This window comes from Pan troglodytes, chromosome 3 (genome assembly GCF_028858775.2).
Source record: "Pan troglodytes isolate AG18354 chromosome 3, NHGRI_mPanTro3-v2.0_pri, whole genome shotgun sequence".
Classification (NCBI taxonomy): domain Eukaryota; kingdom Metazoa; phylum Chordata; class Mammalia; order Primates; family Hominidae; genus Pan; species Pan troglodytes.
In genome coordinates, this window is record NC_072401.2 from 129,117,162 (window position 1) to 129,129,351 (window position 12,190).

Consider the following 12,190-nt stretch of genomic DNA (forward strand, 5'->3'; position numbering starts at 1 on the left):
AATCCTATCCAGGTGTCACCTAAAATAAGGACTGAAAAGTATTTCGTGATCAACAATTAAGTAATTGGAAACCTTACAAGAGCAGTTTCAGGACAGCAGAAAAGTTAATCAGATAGTAGTAGGTTAAGGAGTAGGTTAGGAAATACAGAGGAACTCTTTAAGAACCTTTACTAAAACATTGTTATAGATGAATTATGTAACCAACTTATATACTGATTTTTAGTTAAGTTTCTTCCTGGAGATTTAAGATAGAACTGACAGGACCTGATGATCAACTGATGTTAAGCTACCTAACAAACTTACATATTCATGTCACCCCCTCTTCCCCTTCTAGTAATAACAGCATCAAAAAATACATATGTTCTAGTCTTTACAATGTTACCTGATAGCCCAAATTAATTTTATGGGAAAAGCGTTAAATTATTCCACAAAAATATCATTTACACACTTTAGGAATTCAGACTATTACTAGTTTCCTTTTTATTAGGGAAGAGGTAATGATGGAATATGAATGTGGCTTCTGAGTAGGTGACCATACATCTACCTTTGCCTGGGACTATCTGGGTATGATCCTATTTTTCCTTATATAGCAGTCTCTTCACTACAAAAGTGTTCTGGCTTGCACAATAAAGCATATGGTCACATTACTTATAAGCCTCTTTTAAGGAACTATTATCTCATTATTCTTGTAAAGATTAAACCATAGAATACGAAAGAGACTCTTTAGAAAATGCTTAACTACGTAAGAGTTACTACTACTGTAGCTATAAGGGAAAAATAGATTGAAATGTACAAACCTTTTGGAGATATGGCCATATGGACATCATCACTATAGAAAACCCTGTGAAGAAGCAAACTAGGTTATTTATACTTATAATAATTTAATCATTATTACAGATACAATTTTCTGAACTGTGGCATGGATTTTAAAATATTCTGAACCTAAAATCTATGCATACAAATGCCTAATTTATGAGGCAATGAGATTTTAATTATCAGAAGAAAAATAAAGACTAAAAGAACATACAATTACAGTCCCTCATCATAATTAATAACAAATACAAAAAAGCAGAGGATCTATTTCTCCATACTCATGTGCTTTTACTGTAAATGGAAATAACCAAAAGCTTTGTTAAGTTTTTATAGCAGAAATGAATGGAGGAAAGGCTATTTTGTTAGACAGGAAGTGCTAGGCTTCTATCCTGTGTTGTTTGGAGGAGATAATTGACTGAAGGGAAGAGCAGGAATAAGGAAAATGATCATCTACAGGGGGGCTGTAGAAAACCAGAATACTTCAAGATGGCCATACCTTAAAAGAAAATTCACTATTTCTGCTAGCCTTTACTACATGAAAACTATAATGATTAACTCCAACACTATCTGTCAATTTTAAATGTTAGGCAAATGCAGCCAGCAGTGACTTATGCCTGTAATCCCAGCACTTTGGGAGGCTGAGGCAGGCAGATTACCTAAGGTCAGGAGTTTGAGACCGGCCTGGCCAACATGGTGAAACCCTGTCTCTACTAAAAATATAAAAATTAGCCGGGCATGGTGGCACATGCCTGTAATCCCAGCTACTTAGGAGGCTGAGGTAGAAGAATTGCTTGAACCCAGGAGGCGGAGTAGGTTGTAGTGAGCCAACATCGCACCACTGCACTCCAGCATGGGTGACAGAGCTTGACTCCATCTCAAAAAAAAATTAAAAATGAATAAATAAATGTTGGGCAAATCAAGAAATTCTATAAAGCCTGTTCTTCAAAATGGCTTTACTGAGGCTGGGCACAGTGTCTCACACCTGTAATCCCAGAACTCTGGAAGGCCGAGGTGGGTGAATCACTTGAGGCCAGGAGTTTGAGACCAGCCTGGCCAGCATGGAGAAACCCCGTCTCTACAAAAAAAAAAACAAAAATTAGCTGGGCATGGTAGCGCATGCCTGTAATCCCAGCCATTCAGGAGGCTGAGGCAGGAGAATTGCTTGAACACGGAGGCGGAGGTTGTAGTGAGCCAAGATTGCACCACTGCACTCCAGTCTGTCTCAAAAAAAAAAAAGGAAAAAAAAGAAAAAATAAATTTAAAAAATAGCTGTTGAGATATATAATTCCCATATCATACAATTATGCATTTAAAGTATACAATTCAATGGGTTTTAATATAATCACAATGGGTTTTAATATAATCACAGATATGTGCAACCATCATTACAGTCAATTTTATTTGATTTATTTATTTTTTGAGACAGAGTTTCTTGTCGCCCAGGCTGGAGTGTAGTGACCCGATCTCGGCTCACTGCAACCTCCAACTCCTGGATTCAAGCGATTCTCCTGCCTCAGCCTCCCGAGCAGCTGGGATTACAGGCTCCTGCCACCACACCAGGCTAATTTTTGTACTTTAGTAGAGATGAGGTTTCACCATGTTGACCAGGCTGGTCTCGAACTCCTGACCTCAGGTGATCTGCCTGCCTCGCCTCCCAAAGTGTTGGGATTACAGGCATTAGCCACTGCGCCCAGCCATTACTGTCAATTTTAGAACACATTTGTCACCTCAAAAAAAACTCTATACCCTTCAGCTATCACCCTGTTTCATCCCCTCTCCTGCCAGCTGTAAACAACCACTAATGTACTTTGTTTGTACTCTATAGAGTTTTATCTGTATTTTCATACAAATAGAATAATATAATACATGGTCTTTTGTCTTGTCTTCTTTCACTTAGTATTTTTTTTTTTTTTGAGACAGAGTCTCGCTATGTCACCAGGCTGGAGTGCAGTGGCGCAATCTCGGCTCATTGCAATCTCCGCCTCCCGGGTTCAAGCGATTCTCACACCTCAGTCTCCCGAGTAGCTGGGATTACAAGCACGTGCCACCACACCCAGCTAATTTTTTGTATTTTTCGTAGAGATGGGGTTTCACCATGTTGGCCAGGATGGTCTCAATCTCCTGACCTTGCAATCCGCCTGCCTCGGCCTCCTAAAATGCTGGGATTACAGGTGTGAGCCACCGCGCCTGGCCTTAGCATTATATTTTCAAGATTCATCCATGGTGTACATGTACATTCCTTATATAAACCCTATTTTAAAACATAATTTAATTATTAGCTTCATTTCAGGCCAGGCACGGTGGCTCATGCCTGTAATCCCAGCACTTTGGGAGGCCTGGGTGGGCGGATCATGAGGTCAGGCTATCGAGCCCATCCTGGCTAACACAGTGAAACCCTGTCTCTACTAAAAATACAAAAAATTATCCGGGTGTAGCGGCATGCATCGTAGTCCCAGCTACTTGGGAGGTTGAGGCAGGAGAATGGCGTGAACCTGGGAAACGAAGCTTGCAGTGAGCAGAGATTGTGCTACTGCACTCCAGCCTGGGTGACAGAGCAAGACTCTGTCTCAAAAAAAATAAATAAATAAAAATAAATAAATATTAGCTTCATTTTAAAGTATTTTGAATTGACATAGTTACTTTGATCAGTAAAGGACTGAAAGCACCAATTAATCTTTTAAATCAAGGCTACAATTTTGGAGTACAGAAATTTGTAAACAAAATGTTTAACATGCCAATTAAAATCTAAAGTTGGCCAGGCACAGTGGATGATGCCTGTAATCCAAGCACTTTGGGAGACTGCGGCAGGCAGATCATTTGAAGTCAGGAGTTCAAGACCAGCAATGGCAACATGGTGAAACCCCGTCTCTACTAAAAATACAAAAATTAGCTGGGCGTGGTGGCAGGCGCCTGTAGTCTCATCTATTCAGGAGGCTGAGGCAGGAGAATCGCTTGAACCCGGGAGGCAGAGGTTGAGGTGAGCTGAGATCGTGCTACTGCACTTCAGCCTGGAAGACAGAGTGAGACTCCACCTCAAAAAAAAAAAAAAAAAAGAAATCTAAAGTTAAAATAATTTTTTTTGCTGTTGAATTTGAAATTGTTTCTTATAATTTTAGATAATTGAGTACTAAAAACCAGAAGTGTTTAAAATGGAAAAATAAATCAATTGCAGGCATTGCTACCAAAACAGTATCCATTGGCCCCTTCCACCTTCTTGATGGAACCCTAGTTCTATTCAGGTATCCATACTTCCTCAACAAAGCCTCATGGTCTAAGAGAAACTCTCTCCATGTTCGATCCCAGAGGGTACATTCTGATTAGTCTAAAAAATTCAACTGGAGTAATCCCATCATTTTAGTTGATGTTGGTTTAGAAATTTACAGGTCACACCTGTAATCCTAGCACTTTGGGAGGCTGAGGCGGGCGGATCACCTGAGGTCGGGAGTTCAAGACCAGCCTGACCAACATGGAGAAACCCCGTCTCTACTAAAAATACAACATTAGCTGGGCATGGTGCCGCATGCCTGTAATCCCAGCTACTTGGAAGGCTGAGGCAGGAGAATCGTTTCAACACGGGAGGCTGAGGTTGCAGTGAGCCAAGATCGTGCCACTGCACTCAGCTCAAAAAAAAAAAAAAGAATAAATTACGTTACAGTATAAGCCAACTGATTCAGCACTTTTTCTGATATTTGCACAAGGCATTCTTTTTTTTTTTTTTTTTTTTTTTTTGAGACGGAATCTCGCTCTGTGGCCCAGGCTGGAGTGCAGTGGTGTGATCTTGGCTCAGTGCAACCTCTGCCTCCTGGGTTCAAGTGTATTTTTAGTAGAGATGGGGTTTCACCATATTGGCCAGGCTGGTCGCAAACTCCTGACCTCGTGATCCGCCCGCCTCAGCCTTGCAAAGTGCTGGGATTACAGACGTGAGCCACCTTGCCTGGCCCTGCACAAGTCATTCTAACTGATACACAATGCAAGGTGAAAGTGTATTATAAAGAATTGTTGAAAATATCCTTTATCATTCACTTTTCTTTTTACCCAGTACTGAATCATGCACAACTTTGGCAAGTGAGAGAAAACAGGATGATTGGGGTAAATAGAAAATATATGGAAAATATATGGAAATATATATAGAAAATATATGGAAAGCAATTTAGTAAAATGACCTTCCTTAATTCCTCTCAGGGGAAAGAGACCACTTGTAACATCAGTGCCTATAGATTTAGAGGGTTTCTACTTGGAAAAAAATTCATTTCCTAAAACAGTCCTTTAAAAACTATCACAATATTGATCATTCCTATATATTCTCATCCCATCCTTTTAACATGGTTATAGATGTTTAGTATTTTGAAAAGTTTTCCTCATGAAGTTTTACTTTTTAGTAACTACATATTCAGAAATAATGTGAATAGGTTAAAATACATCAAGCAATACAAATTGAGATTCTTGTATTTTACTTTTTGTATGTTTTATCAATATAAAAATAAGCTGAGGTTCAGAGGCAACAAAAGATAAAAACAGCCAGGTGTGGGGCTCATGCCTGTAATCCCAGCACTTTGGGAGGCCAAGGCAGGTGGACTACCTGAGGTCAGGAGTTTGAGATCAGCCTGGCAAAAATGGCAAAACCCCGTCTCTACTAAAAATACAAAAATTAGCCAGGTGTGGTGGCACACACCTGCAGTCCCAGCTACCAGGGAGGCTGAGGCACAAGCATAGCTTGAACCCGAAAGCGGGAGGTTGCAGCGAGCCGAGATAGTGCCATTGCACTCCAACTTGGGCAACAAAGCAAGACTCTGTCTCAAAAAGAAAAAAACAGAGAAGGTGGACTACATCAGTATTTAACACTTCTGTGAATCACAGGATACATTTAGCACACTGAACAGAAGAGTCCTGGAATGGGAGAAAATATTTACAAATCATATATTGGATAAGGGGCTAACATTCAGAGTATATAAAGAATTCCTACAACTCAACAACAAAAAATCCAACTAATAAATGGGCAATGGTCTTGAACAAACACTTCTCCAAAGAAGATATACAAATGGACAGAAAGCACAAAAAACATGTTCAACATCACTAATCATTAAGGAGATGCAAATCAAAACAAGATACCATCTCATCCACTAGGATGACTACTATCCAAAAGAAAGTTAACGTTGGCAAGGATGTGAAAAAATGGGAACCCTGACTGTTGTTGAGAATGTAAATAAAATGGTACGGCTGCTATGGAAAACAGTATGGCAATTTTCCAAAAAATTAAAAAATTAAAAAGAAAATTATAATATGATCCAGCAATTTCACTTCTGGATATATACCCAAAAGGACTGAAAGCAGGATCTTGAAGAGATATTTGCACACCCATATTGACAGCAGCACTATTCACAACAGCCAAGAGGTGGAAGCAACCCAAATGTCCATCGACAGATAAATGGCTAAACAAAATGTGGTAGGCCAGGCTAGGCTGTAATCCTAGCACTTTGGGAGGCTGAGGCCGGTGGATCACGAGGTCAGGAGTTCAAGACCAGCCTGGCCAAGATGGTGAAACCCCATCTCTACTAAAAATACAAAAATTAGCCAGGCATGGTGGTGGGTGACTGTAATCCCAGCTACCTGGGAGGCTGAGGCAGAGAATTGCTTGAACCCCGCAGGTGGAGGTTTCAGTGAGCCAAGATCACACCACTGCACTCCAGCTTGGACGACAGAGCGAGACTTTGTCTCAAAAAAAAAAAAAAAAAAAGTGGTATATACTGAAGGCAATCAGAGTATGCTACTCCAAAAATCTGCTGTTTTGCCATATTAATTATCTCAAACTGAAGGCAACCGAGAAATAGCAGATGCAGGAAGGGTTCTCTGCTCTCCCCCTTTCTGCCTGAATGCAGAGAATAGATTGAATTTTGTTTTGTTGTTAATTCTTTGAGGCACAATTGAGATTCTGTTACCTACAATCTGTCTTGGGACATTAAGACACAGGTATAATTAAGACTGTATATTTAAACTTAAGAAATTTTGCACTGGCCAGGCGGGGTGGCTCACACCTGTAATCCCAGCACTTTGGGAGGCTGAGGCGGGCAGATCATGAGGTCACGAGATCGAGACCATCCTGGCTAACGCCGTGAAACCCCATCTCTACTAAAGATACAAAAAAATTAGCTGGGCGTGATAGCGTGCGCCTGTAGTCCCAGCTACTCGGGAGGCTAAGGCACAAGAATTGCTCGAACCCAGGAGGCAGAGGTTGCAGTGAGCCAAGATCACACCACTGCACTCCAGCCTAGGCGACTCCACCTCAAAAAATGAATAAATAATAAATAATAAAATTTTTTTAAAAAGAAATTTTGCACATCTTCAAGAAGTAGCAGAACAAATAATTGACTGATGGCTGTAAAGATGAAATACTTTTAGCCAGGTGCGGTGGCTCAGGCCTGTAATTCCAGCACTTTGGGAGGCTGAGTCTGGCAGATCACGAGGTCAGGAGATAAGACATTCCGGCTAACACAGTGAAACCCCGTCTCTACTAAAAATATAAAACAATTAGCGTGGTGGCGGGTGTCTGTAGTCCCAGCTACTCGGGAGGCTGAGGCAGGAGAATCACGCGAACCTGGGAGGCGGAGCTTGCAGTGAGCCGAGATCGCGCCACTGCACTCCAGCCTGGGCGACAGTGCGAAACTCCGTCTTGAAAAAAAAAAAAAAGAAAAAAGATGAAATATTTTTAACTGGGGGCGGTGACTCACGCCTGTAATCGCAGCACTTTGGGAGGCCGAGGTGGGCAGATCACCTGAGATTGGGAGTTCGAGACCAGCCTGACCAACATGGAGACATCCCGTCTCTACTAAAAATACAAAATTAGCCAGGGGTGGTGGCACATGCCTGTAATCCCAGATACTTGGCAGGCTGGGGCAGGAGAATCGCTTGAATCTGGGAGGTGGAGGTTGCAGTGAGCTGAGATCGTGCCATTGCACTCCAGCCTGGGCAACAAGAGTGAAACTCCGTCTCAAAAAAAAAAAAAAAAAAAGATGAAATACTTTTGTGAGTACATGAAAGTGTTAGGGACTCTTAGTAGTTGTCTAGTTTCGTTTGTATGTACATTCCTTAATGTTATTTGTTTCTTTTCATTAAAAAATATTAACATCAAATAAATTTGTATACTTTTTTAACTGTTAGTCTTTCTTTTGTCAGCTTAATTCACAAGCCTTAGGCACATAGGAGAATAGAGGAAAAATTTCTCCTACCCTAGAATACATATAATGAACTATACAGCCTTTAAATAAAAGGAAATTATCACAAGTGCAACATGAACCAACTTGAGGACATTGAGTGAAATAATCTCATCACAAGAAAAAAAAATACTATATAATTCCATTTATATGAGCTATCTAGAATAGTCAAATTCCAAGAAACAAAGTAGAATGATGGTTGCTAGGGCTTGGGGGATGGGAAAATAGGGAGTTGTTTAATGGGTATAGAGTTTCTCTTTTGCAAGATGAAAATGTTCTAGGGATTGGTTGCACAACAATGTGGATATACTTAAGGCTATTGAACTTAGATATGGTAACACAGTAAATTTATGTCACGTATTTTTTAGCACAATAAAGATAATTTCAGAGGCAACGAAAGTAAATGAAGTAAATGAAGTTAAAATATGACATCTGATCTGAATTGTTAAAATTATGTATTTCTAATACTTACCTACACTGCTGAGAAACATAGTAAGATATAAAATCCTAATAGATCTCCATCGGCTCTTATAATGCTCTTCAGTCTCTAAAATGTCCCATTCTCTAGGTGTAAAGAAGAAAAAAGTAGTATAAATGTATCTCATTACATGTGGATCTTAAGTGTCAACAGTTTTATTCTCTAGTTATGAAAATGATGTGATAGAGGTAGAATTTACTAATATTGATTCTGCTACACTAATTTATCTATGAATAAGCATTATTTTTTTGAATTTCCATGGATTGTATATATGCATTATTGTATACAGAAATTTGGGAAACAGTATAGTTTTAAAAGAGGAAACTTTTTGCAAGGCAGTTATTTTGCTACCATTGACATGCACAGATTTATTAATCAAGAGTGTTGCAATTTGTAAAAATGAATAAATTACATCAAGATAAATCAAATAAACTAGCTACAACTAGATCCCCCGTAGCTACTAAGTACTAAAAAATAATAACTGTCATCATTATAACATGCTCTACTTGATGACAGCAAATTAAATTGCTGCAGGAAGCTGTTTTGGCTTCCTACTTCAGAAAATAGGAATGATACCAGGAAGGTTTAACGTAACCTAAGACATTTTCAGCCCTGGGACCTCCTAAATGGGTTACCAGATAAATTTTATCAGCAGACCAAAGAGAGACCATGACTCCCCAGACTTAAGTGATCTTTTGGATAAGCGTCTGATCTGGACCAAAGGCATGTATACTAAGTAGATATCTTACCTCCATTAGGTGACACATGAGTCTATATACTCATTACATTTTCACACACACAATAGAAAGAGTTAACAAGTTCACCTTAATGTGAGCATTATCTTTTCAAATAATCAAGACATGCAGAACAGACAAAATGCCTTCTTATGTTCCAAGATTAATTTCTTAAAAATAAGCCTTAGAACTGTCAAATTAGTCTTCAAAAAAGAAACTTTTTTTTTCAAACGTGATATGGTTGGGAGTGGTAAAGAGGAAAGGAAGAAGAGAAACAATGTTTTTAGATGTATTATATGCCAAACATATTAGTTCCTAATATATTTAAAGTGTTTAACACTATATATGTCATTCCATATAAACAAACCTCTTCTGAGTCAAAGGAGATAAGAAAAAAATAAAAATAATGTAGCTTACCTGAGAAAAATACCAGAACCCCAGATGCCCATACTTTGAAATCAATATACTAGAATTTGAATAAAAAACCAGATATATCTAAGTTAGGGAATCAAGAAGTAAATTATTTGATTCTAAAAAAAATAATAAAATTGTTTGAGTGACTGATTTAGAGCTCAGTCAAAATCTTTCTTCTTTTAATGACAAATGACAATTATTAAATATTGAAAGGATAAAATTAGAAAATAATAATTTAATGGCCACTTTCTATGCTATAATGGAAGGATCATCAATGGATGCTAAAACAACTGACTGGAAGATTGTTAAGGAGAGGATAGTCAAAGGCCCTCAAATGTCACCCCAGTATCTGCTTACTAATTACAAAATGGAACATGAATCTTTATAATTGAAAGATATAGCAGTCACCCTCTTAACAAGTGGTCATGTTTGGCATTCCCAGTAGTGGGATGTCCTGGCATCCTGTACCTTTTGATGTAACGTAGTGGGGTGTTCTCAACATAACCCATGTGATATTCTTGCCAGAAATGTTTGACCAGGATCTATTTTGAAATAAACAGTCCATAAATCCAGAATATTAGATGTTCTGCAGAAAACCTGACCTAGACTCTTCAAAGATTTTAATGGTGACAAGAAAGAGATAGGTCAAAGGAGAGTTTTAGGTTAGGGGAGTCTAAAAAGACCTAAAAACAAATGCATAAACATTGATTATCTCCTGCATATGGCTCCTGGTTTTTTTTATTTTTGTTTTTTTAAAGAATATAAGGTATATTTTTGGAACAACTGGAAAAACTTGAGTATTAACTATATATTGCATGATATTCTTGAATTAATATTGTATTTCTAGTTGTAACAGTGATGGAGTTGCGTAAAAGAATTTCTTTGTTCTTGGGAGGCGCAAGCTGCAATTAAGTACTTGGGACAAAGTATCACAATGTCTGCAACCTACTTTTGGGTAGTTTGGCAAAAGAGGTGCGTGTGGGTGTGTATGTACCTGCCGAAAGATTTCGGCAGTGTGGAAAAGGCTAACAGTTAGTGACAGGATATACAGGTGTTCGTGATTTTTTCATCTTTTCTATAGATTTAACATTTTTCAAAATAAAAAGATTTACTTTTTCCTTTTTTAATTAAAAAAGTATAACTTCAACGAAAAAAATTATCTTTCTACCTTGTTGGAGACAGTAGAAATATAGGAGAATGCAACTGTCCTTCAATCAAGTGACCATATTTATTACATTTTCTTAGCTTTGATGATTCAGACAAATATGTCACATATCTGATTGAATTTCCAGAGGCTTCTTTCTTGTATGACCGGGTACAAAAAGGAATGCTGCATTTCTAAGATGATTTGCTTAACTTTTAAAATTCCTTTCTATAATCACTGCTGCATTCTGGCATTAGTTCCCCATTTGAGATTTTCCTTCCAGTAAAACTGTAGTACTACAGTTTTATCCTGTTCAACATTTCTATTACAAACTGAAATACTCCAAATGATAGCATGCTTGTCAAACTTGTGACTTAAAAACTAAAAGGAATACACAATATAGTGGAGTGAACTGATCAGCAAAATGAGTTAGATAAAATTTAACAACGGCCAGGCGCAGTGGCTCATGCCTGTAATCCCAGCACTTTGGGAGGCCAAAGCCGGGCAGACTGCTTGAGGTCAGGAGTTCAAGATCAGCCTGGCCAACATGGTGAAACCCTGTCTCTACTAAAAATACAAAAATTAGCCAGGCATGGTGGTGGATGCCTGTAGCCCCAGCTACTTAGGAGGCTGAGGCAGGAGAATCACTTGAACCTGGGAGGCAGAGGCTGCAGTGAGCAGAGATTGTGCCACTGCACTCCAGCCTGGGCAACAGACAGTCTGTCTTAAAAAAATAAATAAATAAAAAAGAGAGAGAAAAGAAAGAAGTGTGTGCTCAGTGACAGAACAGTGTAGTGGTATAACAGTTACAGAAATAAACTGAAAATATTCTATAAAGATATGCCCTATAAGGACAGATGCCCTAATAATACAAATTTTACAGAGACTAGGCTAAGGTTGCAAAAAAAATTTGAAATCATTTGTAACTTGGATCAGTAACATGAGCTACAAACGGTTTTTACAGATGAATATTTATCAGTTTGATGACAGAAAACACCAACTCTGAAGTGCAATTAAGGAAAATGTCATCCCCTCCCCCACCAAATTCTATCCCTTTCATTAACAAACCTATATTATACTTATTATTATATTTTAAATGTCATTACTAAAAAATTTTGTGGAATTTGTTTTCTGGTTATCTAAACACCTATATAATATCCTTGATTTTTCCCCTTGCCCTAAACAAGCCTAAAATATTTACAATCTGGGACTTTACAGGAAATGTTTTCCAACCCCTGTTGTCTTAAATAAAGCTCCCTCCATAGAGGGGGTCAGTGGGGAGCACTGAGGATTCAAGAGGCCAGCTCCACCAGACCAGCAAATAATAATCAACCTTGTTAGTGAGGAAAAGTTGGTGGTGACCTAGACATGTTTGTGCAATATATTCAAAGTGAACAGG

The 12,190-nt window shown here is 38.5% G+C and overlaps 1 protein-coding gene across 12 annotated transcripts in view; it reads right to left on the reverse strand.

Moving 5' to 3' along the window:
• Nucleotides 1-12,190, reverse strand: part of MFSD8 (major facilitator superfamily domain containing 8) — a 49,362-nt gene that overhangs the window by 32,199 nt on the left and 4,973 nt on the right. For all 12 annotated transcript variants that reach the window (XR_010156696.1, XR_010156695.1, XM_003310454.6 and 9 more), the window contains exons 2-3: nt 8,494-8,585; nt 798-841 (exon numbers count right to left, since the gene is read on the reverse strand). Coding sequence is in view for 10 of the 12 variants with exons in the window: in XM_054683372.1 (XP_054539347.1) it covers nt 798-841; nt 8,494-8,585 (136 nt within the window). In the remaining 2 variants the exon portion in view is untranslated. The remainder of the gene's footprint in view (nt 1-797; nt 842-8,493; nt 8,586-12,190) is intronic.